The sequence below is a fragment of the Tenrec ecaudatus genome, chromosome 3, assembly GCF_050624435.1.
Source record: "Tenrec ecaudatus isolate mTenEca1 chromosome 3, mTenEca1.hap1, whole genome shotgun sequence".
In the NCBI taxonomy this organism is placed as follows: Eukaryota; Metazoa; Chordata; class Mammalia; order Afrosoricida; family Tenrecidae; genus Tenrec; species Tenrec ecaudatus.
In genome coordinates, this window is record NC_134532.1 from 130,744,465 (window position 1) to 130,757,644 (window position 13,180).

The following is a 13,180-nucleotide window of genomic DNA, read 5'->3' on the forward strand; positions in this document are numbered from 1 at the left end:
TATTAAAGCATCAGACTACTACTTTACTATTTTGTTTTAGAAATTGATAAATGTTTTTGTTGCAAAATCAATCATTCAGCATGTTTAAGAGTGGCAGTGGTAGGAGAGTGATGAAGACCAGGAAAGTCCAGTTCAGCAAATTCAGCCTCATTCCTATATGTAAACCCTCTTGATAACAAGCTTTCCAGTTTTGTTCAATTTGAGTCATATTATCAAGCTTTAGATACCCCAAATAAAACATTCTATATCTTATCATTAATCAGTGTGTCCCTAGGTAGAGTGAAAAGAAGTCTACATGGAAGGTTAAAGCTTTCCATTGTCCATAAGAGTAATTCTGAATAGAAATGGCATGCTGATACAGTCCATGTAGCTGAAGATAGAACGTCATGAAAATTCATTAGTAAATTAGGCTTTATTATTATTTTTAAAATCATTTTATTGGGGGCTCTTATCACAATACATACATGCATACATTGTGTCAAGCACATTTGTACATATATTGCCAGCATCCTTTTCAAAATATTTTCCTTCTACTTGAGCCCTTCCTATCAGCTCATTCCCCCTCTCCCCAACTCCATCATGAAGCCTTGATAATTTATAATTTTTTTTCCATGTCTCACACTGACCAGTCTCCGTTCACCAACTTTTCTGTTGTCCTTCAACAAATCATATTTTTGGCATGAAGACATGACTGCAATGTGATAGATGTGTATACACCATACAAACTAGATTAGTTTATTTGCGCCTTGTTTGCCTTGCTACATGATGAGGAAAGGCTGTTGTCCAGTCCACACTATATCTCGGTATATCAAGGTACATTGGATTGAAGCTAGGTGGCTCATATCAAGCACTTACCCAGTATCCCTTTTTCATAAGTATATTCTCGAAGGAAGTCTTTGAATAAACCAGTATTTTTTATCAACCATCAACCCCCTAGAATTATTGCCAGTCTAGAGTATTCATATACATATATATACAAACAAAAATGACTAAATCTATCTATTACTATACTTTTATGACGGCACTAATCTTAACACTGCCCATGGTAATTTTGTTTCCTTTGGATTTCTACTTTAAATAAGATTTTAGAATAATGGAGTTTAAACTGCCTTCATGACGTCTTTATGTCATTAATGGATGGGGGAAATAGGCATCTATTGGTGGTCCAATAGCTAAGAGGAATTATTATGGTTACTGCAAAGGCGCTGTTGGAAAAGATACCAGAAACTCCCTTCTCTGACAGTGTTCATCCTAGGGAAGGGCAGCAATACTAAACACACACACACAGAGCATGTGGAACAATTATCAAGTATAATGATAAAAATGAAATTTTTTGATTGAGAACAGAGTGTGATAAGTGTTGGGAAAGCCTTTTAGAGAATTTTGCCTTTATTCTAAATAATACTAGAGAAAACATCATTTACAGAATACAAAGTACCTCAGTTTCCCTAGTTTATAAACTCTGGCTAACAGTTAAGATTAAATGAAATAACACCCTTATGCTCAATTCATGGCAAATTAATTCAGGCTAGAAATAATACCATTGTAATAAGGAATGATTCTCTTGGGCAGTTGCTATATACTCTATTAATAAACACTTACTTTACTCAGGTGTACTGTATTATTTTTCCAAGTAGGATAATCATTATCCATTTCCATTGAAATCCTGTATGTTTTATAGGATACAGTAGGTATATAAAAAACTGAAATAAATGAATGAAAATGCTATCCATAAAACAGAAAAATTATGAGTAAAACTCCACTCCCAATGTTTCTCTGTCAGTATCCTCATATTGGTTCCAAAATGAGAGGACAGTTTTTCATGTACAGACTTTGGCTTCTAACTGTTGACTATAAAATTTATGTGGTTTGTTTACAACTCTTGCTTACCTTTAGACATTATTAGAAATTGCTTGATGTTTAAAACTTCACCTTCAATTTGTGACCCTCTCTCTTAATTTTTCTATGCACTTTTACACCTCATCTCTGAAATATGCATGACGTCACATTCATGTTAATAAATGAGTCACTTATTTTCCCACTTACAAGTCTATTTTTCAATAATACAAAATATTTAACTTGTGTGGAGTTTATTTCTTGTGTTCCATTTACCATTGTAATGTCACTACTCACATATTATGTATAAATTTAGAGATTTATTTAGATTTAATGTATAGAATTCCAATATTATTTGCTTAACTAAACCTTGATATATATAATATATTATATATAATTATATATAAATATATAAAATCCTATCTATTTTAATCCAAAAATTTTATATATAAATGTGTAAATATATAAAATCCTATTTACTTAAATCCTAAAATTTTATATATCTAAATATGTATACAATCATATATATAAATAATCCTATCTATTATTTTAGTATGTAGGTTGGAGATAATGCTATTGACTCAGTCACTGAAACAATAAAAACATTCTTTGTGATGTAATTATTTTTACCAAGAAGAAAGTTAAAAACACTTGTATAAATCTTAGGTTTTGAATTTTCTATATTTTCTCATGTTCACTGGAATACAAACTTTACAATCTTCTCGGCATAGTTGGTAAAAACTTTAACTGCTGATCATAGATTTGGAATGAAAAGTGCTTTAGAATTTTACAAATAACTATAGCTTTTATTTATCAAATCATCTCAAAAGCTAACTAACACATAATCCAACTCTTGCCCTTTCTACTTGAGAGTTCACAGAAAATAAAATGAAATAAATATACTTTTTTAAAAGCCACATACCAATACAGAGTTTGATTTGCCATTTAAAAATCTATATAGTGCAGTAAAACTACTGGTTTCCCGGTTGCATAAAATGATGAACCAAATCTGTTTACAATTTGCCTGTACTAGTAGCTCAGACCATTGACCATAAAAGAAATTTACTGTTGAAGGGAGAAATTTGGAAATTTGGGAAGATTTGTAGCATTCATTCTCCTAAAGACTGGCTTCCCCATTGATGTTCAATGTGCTGAAATATTGTGAACCCCGTGGAGACTCATTGATGTTCCTGGTGTCTGAGGCAACAGCGGTAACTGTGAATGTCTCCGTTCATTTGTAAAATGCTCTAGCCAGAAAATTAAGGTGCAAGATGAAGATCTTGCTTCAGTGATCCATACTCTTGACATATTCAGCCTTTCAACTGGTATATTTCAAACCTCTTTATTTGAATCTCTCCAGGGAAGCCAGTCAAAGAATAAAAATGGCCCATAAAATAGCAGACTGTCTTTGAATTGAACAAACAGCATTCTGCAGTGATTTTCTTTACCCTTTTGCTCGCTGCCAGGACACTTCCAAATATAGGAAATGTCTTTCTTCTCATTTTCAAAGCATCACACAAGATGAACCCTCCATTCTTCAAACAGCATCACATCTCACACTGTTATATCAGAATTCAGCACACTATTGAGCTAAAATGACGTTAAATCCCTAGAATGCCAGACATTGGGACTTTCTACTAAAAAAAAAAAAAAAAAGGAAGGAAAAGGCCACGGTACAGATTGATGTTGTTATGATTGTGTTCCACTGAGTCAATTCTGACCCATAGTGACCTTAGAGTAGAGAGAAAAACTTCACAGGTTTTCCTTATATGCTCTTTTAAAAATCATTTTATTGGGGCTCATACAACCGTTTTCACAATCCATACATGCATCAATTGTGTAAAGCACACTTATATATTCATTGCCCTCATTATTCTCAAAATTTGCTTTCCGCTTGAGTTCCTGGAATCAGGTAATTTTCCTTTTACCCCTTCTCTTCCCTCCCCTCTTCCTCTTCCCTCATGAACCCTTAATAATTTATAAATGATTATTTTATCTTATCTTACACTGCCCAGTGCCTCTCTTTACCCACTTTTCTGTTGCCCATGCCCTAGCGAGGAGGTTATATGTAGATCCTTGTTATCGGTTCCCCCTTCCTACCCCCTACTCCTTCCCTCCCGATATTGCCACTCTCACCGCTGGTTCTGAGTGGTTCATCTGTCCTAATTTCCCTGTGTTTCCAGTTCCCATTTGTACCGCTGTGCATCCTCTGGTCTAACCAGGTTTGTAAGGTAGAATTGGGATCCTCATAGTTGGGGGGGAGGAAGCGTTTAAGAACTAGAGGATGGTTTTGAATTTCATTGTTGCTACACTGAACCCTGAGTGACTCATCTCCTCCCCACTATCCCTCTGCAAGGGATGTCAGTTGTCTACAGATGGACATTATGTCCCCATCACGTGCTCCCCTCATTCACGATGATGATTTTTTTTCCCCCACCTTTGTTGCTTGAAATCTGGTCCCCTCAGCTCTTCATGATCACACATGATGTGCTGCTTCCCTGTGGGTTTGTTGCTTCTGGGCTAGATGTCCGCTTGTTTACTTTGAAGTCTTTAAGACCCCAGATGCTATATCTCTCGATAGCCGGGCACCATCAGCCTTCTTCACCACACTTACTTATGCACACATTTGTCTTTAGCATTTATGTGGGGAAGGTGATCACACAATGATGGTTTTTGTTCTTTGGTGTCTGCTACCTGATCCCTTCAACACCTCATGTTCTCAACAAGTGTTGGAGGGGCTGCGGTGAAGTAGGAACCCTCCTCCACTATTGGTGGTGATGTAGATTTGTACAGCCACTGTGGAAAGCAATCTGGAGATACTTAAAGAAAATGGAAATTGATCTACCTTATGACACAGTCATCCTTCTGCTGGGCATTTACCCGGTGGAAGCAACAAATGAAACATGACCAGTCATCTGTGTTCCAATGTTTTTGTGGGACAATTCACAATCACAAAGACTTGGAAACAGCCTAAGTTTCCATCGGTAGATGAGTAGATTAGTTAACCCTGGCACATACACACAATGGAGTACTATACAGCACTGAAAAGCACGGAAGACTACATGAAACACGTCATTTCATAGGAAGAGTTGGAAGGAATCATTTTAAGAGAGGTAAGCCAAACTCAAAAGGACAGGTATAACATGGGTCCCCTGAGGTACATATAATCAGCACACCAGGAATAGAAGAATAAACACCTATCTCGCAATAAATAGGTGGAAGCATAGATAGTTGGGGGGAGGGCAGGCCACACCTAGAGAGGTACATGAGAGTCCAACATAGGAAGGGGAAGGAGGGCAGGTGGAGGGAGAAGCGGGGTGGGGAGAAACTGAGTGGATGGCATGGGGGGAACAGGGCACTAACCCACCCAGAGGGAGAGTATTGGTTGTTTCCCCACAGAACTGGAACATGCATACAGACCCCACCATGACAAGCCAAACCGGGAGGGCAACTTAAAGGCGCAGAGGAATCCACAAAGAGCCTGGACCATATGTTGGCCCTAACCAGAATTAGCCCAACCAACACCATGGAAGGGAGTACCACAGAAAATGAAAATAGATCGTCTGGTGTGGGAAAGGAACTGACCTACCACATCACACCCAGAAGGAAGCTGAAGCAAAGGAAGGAGGAAGAACAGAGCAGAGCACACCTGGGTCCGCCAAGCTCAGAGGATGATAGCCCAGCTCGAAGGGCTCATTGTACAGAGAGGACCGTACAGCTGGCCCCACAGCGAGATGCAACATCCTGCACTGACCCCTGGCCCTACACAGGACAGCACTGGAGACACAGTGGGCGATATGCCACTGAGGTGACCCCACCACACTGAGGCAAACACTGGGGGCATGCAAGGGATTGGCGGGGGAAGCAGAGCAAGGAGGCCCTGAGGGAGTATAAAGGATGGACTTTGGGGCCAGGACTTGGCACCCCTTCAGACTCATCTAGAAAACACTCCTCAAGGTCAACAAACAGACCTTGAACTACTAACAGGCTTTTTTTTTTCTCTTAAATTTTGTATGTCAGTGGCTTTTTTGTTTGTTAGCTTGTCGGTGTTGCTGCCGTCGTCGCCATGTTCTCATGTGCCACTTTGGTGCTGTCCTTACATACTCTTAACGGGAGCAGCTCACTCGGTCTTTGTTCAGAGAATCCAGGGGTAGGTGACACTTCCAACCTTGCAGTCGGCAGACAGATGCTTAAGTACCGGGACACCACGGCTCTGTTCAGAACATGAGTCAATGAGTTCTTTGCACACTACAAGTACGGAAACATACCTGAACGCATAGACCTGGGTTGTGTGCATACATATTATTGTCTTGACATTTTAAGGTAAAAATGTTTTGTATTTATCAAATTGTAATCGAAGTAAAGCTGTCTGCACCCGACATCATAGTACAAAATATCACTGAGTTTGAAAACAGTTCTGCCCATTAAATGCCATATATTTCAAATACTTTATAGAGTAGAATTATACACTGTACATAAAAGTAAGCAGCCATCTAGTTCAAAAGCAACAAAGCCCACATGGAAGAAGCACACCAGCCTGTGTGACCACAAGGTGTCGAAGGGATCAGGTATCAGGCATCAAAGAACAAAATGTCATATCATTGTAAATGAGGGTGAGTACAGAGTGGATCCCCAAAGCCCATCTGTAGACAACTGGACACCCCCTTATGGAAGGGTCCCAGGGAGGAGATGAGTCAGTCACAGTGCAGGGTAGCAACGATGAAACACACAGCTTTCGTCTAGTTCTTAAAAGCTTCCTCCCTCCACTATCATGATCCCAATTCTACCTTACAAATCTGGCTGGACCGGAGGATGTACATTGGTACAGATAGGAACTGGAAACACAGGGAATCTAGGACAGATGAACCCCTCAGGACCAATGGTGAGAGTGGCAATACCTGGAGGGTGGAGAGAAGGTGGGGATAGAAAGGGGGAACCAATTACAAGGATCTACATATAACCTCATCTCTGGGGATGGACCACAGAAAAGCAGGTGAAGGGAGAAGTTGGGCAGTGTAAGATATGACAAAATAATAATAATTTAGATATTATCAAGGGTGTGTGATGGAGGGAGGAGCGGGGAGGAGGGGGAAATGAGGAGTTGCTATCAAGGGCTCAAGTAGGAAACAAATGTTTTGAGTATGATGATGGCAACAAATGTACAAATGTGCTTGACACAATTGATGCATGTATGGATTGTGATAAGAGTTGCATGAGCCCCAACAAAATGATTTAAAAATATATTTCCTATCTGTATAGATATTGTCTACAATGTTGAGAACATGATGTGGAGGCTCTTCAATTTTCTTAGGTAAATACTGAAGTAATTCTTAGTATGCCAAAATTATGCTAGGCATATAACCCTGCATTCTGTTCATATGAAAGGTTGTCTAATCAAACCTGATGTCTTTAACTATACATTTTACTCCACATAAAACTTTACTCATGATGGAGAGAATAAAAGGTTGAACCATGTTTTCTCTGGAAAAGTTTGAATCCATCAAAGACACTTTCCAGGAGAAATGTAACTTCCTCCTGCATTAGGACTTTTCTGGATTCAAATGACAAATTCTAATATATATATATATGCTACACATATAAAAGAATGCCTCTTACAACCTGTTTTATAGTCAGTAATGTCATAAAAGAAGCCCTATTGGTACAGTTGTTACACATTGGCTACAATCTGCAAGATCCGCATTTAAAAAACACCAGAGGTTCCAAGGGAGAAAGACGGGGTTTCTGCTCCCATACACAGTTAGTCTTGGAAATTCACAGGGGCTGTTCTACCCTGTCCTATATGGTTGCTATGAGTCACTATGGACTCTCTGGCAGTGATTTAAGTACAACGATCCATTTATCCAGGCCTATATATACAGACTAGCTATATTCTGGGAAATGATTTTTTGAACTTCCTAATCTCTTGGCAAGTAAATAATGTCAGCATCCACACAAGAAGATCTGGTCAAGATCCAAACCAAACCAACAAAACTCCCTGCCATTGAGTCATGCCAACTCACAGTGACCCTTTAGCACAGGGTAGAACTGCCCTGGGAGTTTCTGAGAGTGCCGCTCTTTACGGAAGTAGAATGCCTCTTCCTTACTCTGCAGAGCCAGGTTTTTAACTGCTGACCTTGAGACTAGTAGCCAGAGTATAACCCCTAGGCTTCCAGCACTCCTCCAGATTTACTATGAACCCTTAGTGTAGAAAAGACAGCAAGTTCAGGCTGAAGTCAGTCCCTTGTTTTCAGAGGCTAAACAGTAAAGCATCCTTTTCAGAGGCATAAATATATATATTCAAGTATACATAAAGATTTTGAGTTCTAATACTCATGTTTTAAATTATTTAGTCAGATATATACATGTAACATAGAAATGTTTCCCAAAAAACCTACCAAGTCAATACATCATTTTATTTACTGTAATAACAAATTAATGGATAGTGTATATGTAATATTAAATAATATAGCATATGTGTCAAAATTACACATATAGAAATGCAATAACAATTAGAAAGATGTTCAATTTCTACAAAAATAATACTTGGTTAATTGAGTGGCTCAAGGGTTAGGCAAATTGGGGGAAGAGGTTTAAAGGAAGGCTTGAACTATGAGTTTCAATAGGATATAGGCCATTAGACATAAAGGAAGTTGATACCTATTTAGCATTTGTTGTAATCAAAGTTAGAACACAATAGCCACAGTCTTCAGCAGGGCTCTACCATGACAGCTGTAGTACTTTCGGACTAGAAATACAGCCATTATTCTCAGTAAGGATTGGATAAAACAGCACTTCGATAGGTAAACTTGTTAACAGAAAAACTCGTTACAAATGTCAGGAAGGGAGAGCTCACAATATGGAGTACATCTAGAGAAAATAGACGGTATTGGTTTCTAAATTAATATAGAGCAGAGGCAAGATGATAATATCTTCACTGTTCTAGACTTCTACTTTTGTCAACAAAAGCAGAAGTTAAGCATGATCTCTGTGTCCATCAGTGAATATAACATGTCTGTTCTAAATAACTGCCTTGTGAGGTAGTATGTGTATCATCGGGTACTAAGCAAACCAGAAAAGATAGTTCATAAGAATATTGAGCCTAAATAGCACCACAAGAGACAGAATTATGCAGAGTTGTGGGATCGGCAGAAAACTGAATGGTGACGTGAGCATTGAGGTCAGTCAGTAAGCAGAATAGTTGAGAGGGTGATGCAATAAATGAAGCAGAAAAAGTAGGGTAATTCAAGAAATTAAGTTCAAGTAGAAAAGCCAAATTGGGGGCAACCCTGTAATGATAGAATTTGGAATGAGCCAGTGAAGTGAAGATGATTTTTTGGAGTGTCATCGTGAACTGTCTATGCAGAATTCCAGATTTGAAAGTTCATAGTAAAAATGAGAGAAGCTGAAGACATGTGAGCAGATAAAATTTTCTAATCAATGCACATTGAGTTAAAAGAATAAATGATAAGCTTTATATATGAGAACAGACTATGGGCCCACCTACTGAAAAGGAAGAACTATGAGGTGGGGGAAAGACATTGAATTCTGATGTGAATACAACGTAAAGCCATGTACTTTGCTAGCATTTGTCACAGACCTGCATCCTATGAGACATATATATTCAATATATTAGTATAGAGGTGAATATGACTCATGTCAACAATGTGAGAATTACTTACTTTTTAATTCCCTAATAGCCTAAGTCCTGGGGAGGGATACAGGAGGCACACGATAAGTGATCAATGATTCTTTATTGGTCTAGGCAGTTCGTTGAATGAAGACATTAGCTTGACCAAAATAAGAGCTATGGCTTTTTTAATTGACATCATTTCTCTCAGTGATCTGTTCGTATAGAATCAAAGTCAGAGAGGACTCTGCGCAGAGTGTTTGATGTCGTAAGCTCCTCCGTTTGTAAGGCTCCTCTATATCCTTTGGAGCCCGGATAAAATATCTGTTCAGCACAGGATCCAAAGCTCCTGCTGCTCCCCGGGAAAAGGATGAAGCTTTCTATTCCAGTAAAGACGTACATTCTTAGAAATTCACAGGGGTTGGGTGTTACTCTGGGTTGACTAGACAAAAAAATTCATAGGCATACAGGCACTCGTGTGTATAAGAAAGAGCTTTATATACAAGAGCAGTTGAATATTGAGAAAACATCCCAGCTCAGTCCAGATCAGTCCATAAGTCCGATATTAGCCCATATGTCCGATACCAACCTATAAAGTCCTCTTCGGACTCATGAAACACATGCAGGGACGCTGAATGCCGAGAGGTCACAGGCCAGTGGGTGGGAAGTCTTATGGACCCAGCGGCAGCGTAAGCATCTCAGTGCTGCCATGGGTCTTCAGCTCCAGGGCTCTGGCTACATCAGTGTAGCTCCATCAGGCTCTTTGTCAGTAAGGCCTTGCAGTGAGTGAGTGTGTCGTGCACCTCCAGTGAGTTATTTATTTCCAAAGTGCCTCCAAATGAGGTCATCAGGTTGTGACCTGATTGACAGGCTAAATTCCACCTTCACTCTTAGGTCTCAAATTGATAACAGATTATGTAATTACCTCTTCTTTCCTTCAGGGTTGTTATGAGACAGAAATGACTTGAACACAGTAAGTTTAGGGGTTTTTTTGGTCTATCTTTTACAAAACATATTTCACATTTATTAACATAATTTATCCATCTATCTGGGGAGCCTTTACAGATTAGATGAAGATGAAAGTGATATTTCAGAAGCACTTAGATCCCTAGCTAGGTAGGAGTTGCTGAAGTCCAGCCACGATGTATCAGATCATGGGCCTCACGCCAAAGCCTGACCCTGAGGAAATGAGGTGGAAGCTGCGTGAGGACATGATCTCCTCCATAGGGACCATTCCCATCCATGTGGCCCTGCTGTGCGTCACTCCATTTATCCTACAGGAATTGGATGGCATATATAGCTCTGGCATCACATGAGAATGTGTGATGTGAGGGCCTGGTTCAGGCTCTCTTCCTGTCTGCAAATGAATAGATCCTGAAGGATATACCAGAGTCTTTGATTGAAGGGACTTAAAATTCTGCTTAAGAACAAGTGTTTTGTTTTGTTTTGGTGATGACTAGCTATATAAAATTACTGGGGAAATGTGAAAAGATTTACTGTGGTGATATTGCACCATTTTGTCTCTGATACTCGGTCTTCGTGAATGTTGATATAATTGTAAGTAATGTCGAATTTCATTTTCCAGCAACTTTCAACACAAAAGTCTGAAATACTTAAGTCCTGGCTATCATCCTGTGGACCTTTGTCTTTCTGTCCAGAATGTGGTTGTGTCGAGTACATGGCAGTCAGTTACACTTGGTAGAAGTCACCAAGGAACCACGGTGATATTTGGGCGCAGAGCCATTAGTCTAAATGTTAATAACTGTGTCCATGTGGAAAATAAAAAAGAATGTCCCATCAACTATTCATGTTATAATTCTAAACCTTGATCTTTTTAAAAAGAGTTTATTGCAATCACGGATTAAATTGTACCCCTTCAAAATTTATAACTAGTAATCTGTAGTACTGAAGTTATGTAATCATGAAATTTGACAGGCAATTATATAATTAGCCCCCATGATATGATCTGATGCAATCTCATGTGATTCGCCAACCAGTGATAAGGGACGTACAGTAGGATGCAGCACTGTTAGGTCACAGCCCTTATGTATATATTTCCCTGAAGTATATTCTGCATGACCTTTTATTTTAAAAGAAATGAAAGAAGACAGAAGTGAACAGGGGAGAGACCTGACTACCGCCATGAAAGAAGATCCAGGAACAAAGCAGATCCTTGAGAATTTGGGTCCTTGCAGTGATAACCTTCTAGACCATGAGGAAGACTGATGCCAAGACACATACAATTCTACAAGGAGCAAGGGGCCTGAGGCCCACAGATGTTGACAAGAAAGAAAAAACTTCTTCCAGAGTCAAAAAAGAAAGAAAGCCTTACTCTAGAGCCAGTGGCCTGAATTGAGATCTCTATAGCATGCCAGGTCTGTAGTTCGAAACCACCGCCCATTCTCAGGAAAAAGATGTGGTTTTCTATTCCCATAAATAAGTACAATCTCAGAAATGCACTGGGGCAATTCTACCCAGGCCTATAGTGTCACTATGAGTTGGTATCAACTCTATGGCAGTGAGTGAGAAAATGATCAAGTAAATTTTGGTTGTGAAATTCATTTACTTGTAGTATTTTTCTTATAACAGCATTGAATAACTAGACAGAATTTGTGCGAGTAGTAGGGCCATACTCTGACAGACACTTGGAATGTGAAAGCAGTTTTGTCGGTGGGCAATGACAGAGGAAAAATTTTGAGCACTCTAAAGAAGTAAGAAGAGCGGTAGTACTGGAAGTGGCACACACGCTAAGATGCAGTTACAGAGAGATTTTAGCAACAGGATCAAGAAGTGGTGTGAGATGCTATGGCAGTCCACCCAAGAAACCAGAATACAGAGTGTGCGGTAGTTACATAATCTAGAGTCAACTTGCAAAGAGGTGGTTTCGAGCCTGTCAATCAGGTTGCGGCTTGATGTTCTCATATACAATCACCAAGGAGATAACTAGCTCATTGGAGATACACAGAGTCTCTGCTTGTCTCCCTATGAGACATTCCTGTTCACAATTCACTTGGAGCCATGCTGATGGAAGGTGGAGTCCTAGTGCTGGAAGACCCACACGAGCCGTGAAATACCTCCACCACCACTGGATCCACAAGGCTTTCCACCCACTGGCCTGTGATCTTCCTTAACTTGGAGCCATTTCATGTGTTGTGTAAGTCTGAAGAGGAATTGACAGACTGGTATCGGACATATGCACTTATATCAGACTTACAGAATTGGTCTGCACTGGGTTGGGATGCTTTCTTAATGTACAATTACCCTTTAAATAAAACTCTGTCTTATACACACGAATGTTTATGAATTTGTTTCTCTAGTCTACCCAGATTAACACAGTCCAAGTGAAATAGAGAAACAAATTCAGGGAGACTCATATGTGTATAAGAGAGAGTTTTATATCAAAGAGTAATTGTATATTCAGAAAACATCCCAGCCCAGTCTAGATAAAGTCCTTAAGTCTGTAATGAGTCCGTGTGTCCAATACCAATCTATAAAGTCCTTTTCTGGCTCATGAAACACAGGTAATGACTCTGAGAAAAGGAAGATCGCAAGCCAATGGGATGGAAGTCTTCTGGGTTCAGTGGCATTGTAAGCATTTCAGCACTGTTAGGGGTTTCTACGTGGCTTCTCTAGTTTCCAGGGCTGCATCAGGGTAGGTCCATGTGGCTTCTGCTCAGGGATGCCACCCTGATGAGGCTGTGAGGCAGCCCACATTGA

General features: G+C 39.5%; 1 protein-coding gene across 1 annotated transcript; it reads left to right on the forward strand.

Moving 5' to 3' along the window:
* Positions 1-10,605: 10,605 nt before the first annotated feature.
* Positions 10,606-10,779, forward strand: LOC142442359 (mitochondrial import receptor subunit TOM5 homolog). Its single transcript, XM_075543546.1, has one exon. It carries the CDS (start codon positions 10,606-10,608, stop codon positions 10,777-10,779), a length of 174 nt encoding a protein of 57 aa, XP_075399661.1.
* The last annotated feature ends 2,401 nt before the right edge of the window (positions 10,780-13,180 follow it).